General features: G+C 38.6%; 1 protein-coding gene across 1 annotated transcript; it reads right to left on the bottom strand.

The window, feature by feature from the left end:
• LOC104111398 (leucine-rich repeat receptor-like protein kinase PXC1) lies at nt 1-3077 on the bottom strand. The gene is made up of 2 exons (XM_009621087.4): nt 1607-3077; nt 1-970 (listed from the first exon to the last, which is right to left on the bottom strand). Exons 1-2 carry the CDS (start codon nt 2970-2972, stop codon nt 291-293), a joined length of 2046 nt encoding a protein of 681 aa, XP_009619382.1. The 5' UTR covers nt 2973-3077; the 3' UTR covers nt 1-290.
• Between the last annotated feature and the right edge of the window lie 667 nt (nt 3078-3744).

Consider the following 3744-nt stretch of genomic DNA (forward strand, 5'->3'; position numbering starts at 1 on the left):
TTGGAACACAATCTTGAAAATGAATTAAATACAAAGAATTAACATTACATTACATTAGATTAAGGAAAACTACACAATGGACTGATTCTTGCACTTGTTAGGCTTGTTACATGTTCAGATTGTCCCAAGTGCAGTACTGAGAATTAACACAAAACAACCATATAACTACTAACATACTAGAATAAACATAAGTCCATGACTTTGGAGCTTGCCAATAGCATGATCATTTGCAGTAAGATGCTGCAAATTGAACATATACTAGGATTATGAAACATCCGAGAGGACGAAAATTAGTAACCGGGCAGTCCATCTTCGGTGTTGGCAAGGGAAGGCGATAGAGAATTGCGCGATTCATCATAATCTTCACCTAATGGAGATTGTTCAACTCTGATCTCCTCAATCAACTTAACCACATCAACCATTGTAGGCCTTTTTTCGGCTTGTGGCACAACACAAGCCATAGCTACATGTAACATTGACACCAATTCCTCCTCAATGTTCTTGTACCTCAACAATTCTTGATCAAACACTTCAGCAGTCCATTCATCCCTGACCACTGATCGAACCCATTTAGGCAAATCGACAGCCAATTCTTCCTCCTCAACGCGTGGCCTAGTCGGTGAAGGGTACTTGGAGGGAGCTTTACCAGTAAGCACTTCCAATAACAAAACTCCAAAGCTATAAACATCAGACTTTTGAGATAACCTCTTGATTTCAGCTTGTTCTGGTGCTTTGTATCCTCCCAATCTAGCTATTGCATGAACAGGATTCAATAGCAATGACAATCCAAAATCAGAAATACAAGCCACTCCATTTTTGTCAAGCAACACATTGGATGATTTCACATTTCCATGTGGAATTCTTGAATCTGCATACTCTTCATGTATATGAGCTAGCCCTCTAGCTGCCCCTAGTACTAGACTAATTCTTGTTGTCCAATCCAATGGAATTCTACCTGGTCCTCTGTTCCCTATTAAAATCAAGAAAACAACACAACATTAGCTTTCTTACAACCCCCAAAAAAGACAATCTTGAAATTCAACGGTGGAGCCAAAATTTTTACTAATGGGAGTCAAAATATAGAAAAATTAACAGATAAAGTAGTTAAGGAGATTAAACATATAGTATATATACTAGTGGCGGAACTTAGGAATTTAAGTAAGGAGGTTCGGTATATAAAGAAGTAAACATACGGAGAAGTCAAGAAGATTCAACATCTACTGTACATACATAAAAAATAATTGACCTAGTATATAAAGTATAATTTTCCGGTGAAGGAAATCCGAATAACACCTTCCGCCCGGCTCCGCCGTAAATATATACATAAAAACAATTGATTCTACTAGACAGTGTTATTTTTTGGCGAAGAGGTGTCAATTAAAAAGGCAGCCCAATACACTAAACTCTCACTATGCACGAGATCCGGGGAAGGGCCGGACCACAAGGGTCTATTGTACGCAGTCTTACACTGCATTTTTGCAAAAGGTTGTTTCCACGGTTCGAACCCGTGACCTACTGGTTACATAAGTAATAACTTTACGAGTTACGCCAAGTCTCCCAAAGGTGTCAATTGATGGATTAAATTACAAAACAATCTTAATGTTACCATGAAGAAGTGAGTGCAAGCTCCCATTAGGCAAATAGTCATAGACAAGCAATTTTTCTTCCTTGGCATAATAATAAGCTCTAAGTTTCACCATATTAGGATGTTTAAGCTTCCCAATAACATCCATATATTGCTCAAACTCTTTTCTTGCACATGGATTTGCATCTTTCAATCTTTTTACAGCAACAGTACAACCATCATCTAGAACTGCTTTATAAACAGTTCCTAAACAGCCTTTCCCAAGCATTTCAGCTGATGCTCTTAACAACTCCTCAAGTTCAAACTGTTTCCTCCTATCAAAAAACACAAGCTTACTCTTATCAGTAGCTGTTGTTCCATCACTATCTCCCCCATTGTTATTAGCATACACTCTTTTTTCACTTGAATAACTACTTCTTCTTTTCCCACACTCACTTCCTCCTGACATTGAATAACTTTCCCTTGAATATTTCCCACAATAATATGCTACTACAAAAGACATTACAATTAACAATGCCACTACATTCACCATTACTATTGCTACAACCCCTCCTTTGCTTAAACCTTTTCGCGATTTTTTCCCTGGTTCTTCAATTGTTGCAGTTGAAGTTGAAGGTAAAGAAGTTGGATTTGAAGGAACTGTTTGAGGTGATTCTGTTTCACCTATATATGAACACTGAGGTAAATTACCAATTCCACATAACCCCTCATTTCCAGCAAAGCTATTTTCACCAAAACGGTTGTATAAACTCTCTGGAACTGACCCAAAAAGCTCATTATTCGAAAAGTTTAGTTCTTTAAGATTTTGAAGTGAATTCAGGAATCTTGGAATAGGTCCGGAAAGTTCATTGTTTTGCAAATGAAGTGTGAGTAAACGGGTGAGATTGGATATTTGGTTTGGGATTGAGCCTTCGAGATTGTTGTTGGAAATGTCGACGCGGAGGAGACGGTGGAGGGAGGAAATTTCCGGCGGAATTTCGCCGGAAAAGTCGTTGCCGGAGAGATAAATGAGCTTAAGGTTGATACATTGGGTAATGGGTGTGAGAGTTCCGTTAAGGCGGTTGTTACGGAGGTCGAGAAGGCGGAGGAAAGGTAAAGAAGAGAGGGCGGTGATGGGTCCACGAAGGTTAAAGGAAGGGAGGATCACGGCGGAGACACGGTGGTTTATGCATTTTATGCCGAGCCATGCGGCGGTGCATGCGGTGGTGGAGTTAGTTGGAAGAGTCCAATTGTGTAGGAGAGTGCCGTGGATGTCTGTTTGGGAACGGAAGAGGAGGAGTGCGGCGGTGTCGTTGTCGTTGACGGCGGTGGAGGCGGCGGTGATTGTGGTGGAGATGAGAAGTGAAAGGAGAAGAATGGCGGAGGATGAGGAGGAAAAACTGTTCATTTTTGGGGTTTAAGGCATAAAGAGCGGGAAGTGGGAGTCAAGAGAAGTTGAGTTTTTAAAAAAGTTAGGAAGAGAACAAACAAGTTGAATTGTGGATTAGATTGTGTGAAATTTAAGGAACAAAACAGTACAAAAAATGGTTGTTGAATTAGTGTACATTGTAGATTAGATAGTGACATAGTGTGAAATTTAAGAAAAAGAACAGTTCAAAAGAGTTGAATTTGTGTACAGTGTCAGTTTGTTTATGTCTTTCCCTCTCTAGCTAAGTAAAGAAAGTAACGGAAGGAAAAGACACTCCAAATAATACTGCCCCGGTGTCAAGTACCCGTATTAGAGCCCGATTATATTCAGATTCGGGCCGCGTAGGATCCTATTCGCGGAAAATTGTTCCCTACCAAAAATTTTTTCATACTCAAGGTTCGAATCCGAGACCTCTGGTTAAGGAAAGAGCAGCCCAATCCGCTGCGTAAATCTGAATTTTTTTATTAGTAGTACAATTAGTTTGGGAAATGATTATTAATGATAGGAATAAAATAAAAAAATAAAATGATTAATTATTTCTTAATTTGCCAAAGCGTACAACAGAAAAGAGAAAGAGAAAATCTAACATTAAGAATACATTGAAACACTAAATTCAAATGGAATAGATGGAGCTAGTTTAAATATCGACTTCATTTAATTTGAGATTGAGGCATAATTGATTGATATTTCTTACTAAAATTCGACTATAAAGTATTGACTCACTTATTAACCTTTTTAGTCGCTATTTTTT

Source organism: Nicotiana tomentosiformis, chromosome 7, assembly GCF_000390325.3.
Source record: "Nicotiana tomentosiformis chromosome 7, ASM39032v3, whole genome shotgun sequence".
In the NCBI taxonomy this organism is placed as follows: domain Eukaryota; kingdom Viridiplantae; phylum Streptophyta; class Magnoliopsida; order Solanales; family Solanaceae; genus Nicotiana; species Nicotiana tomentosiformis.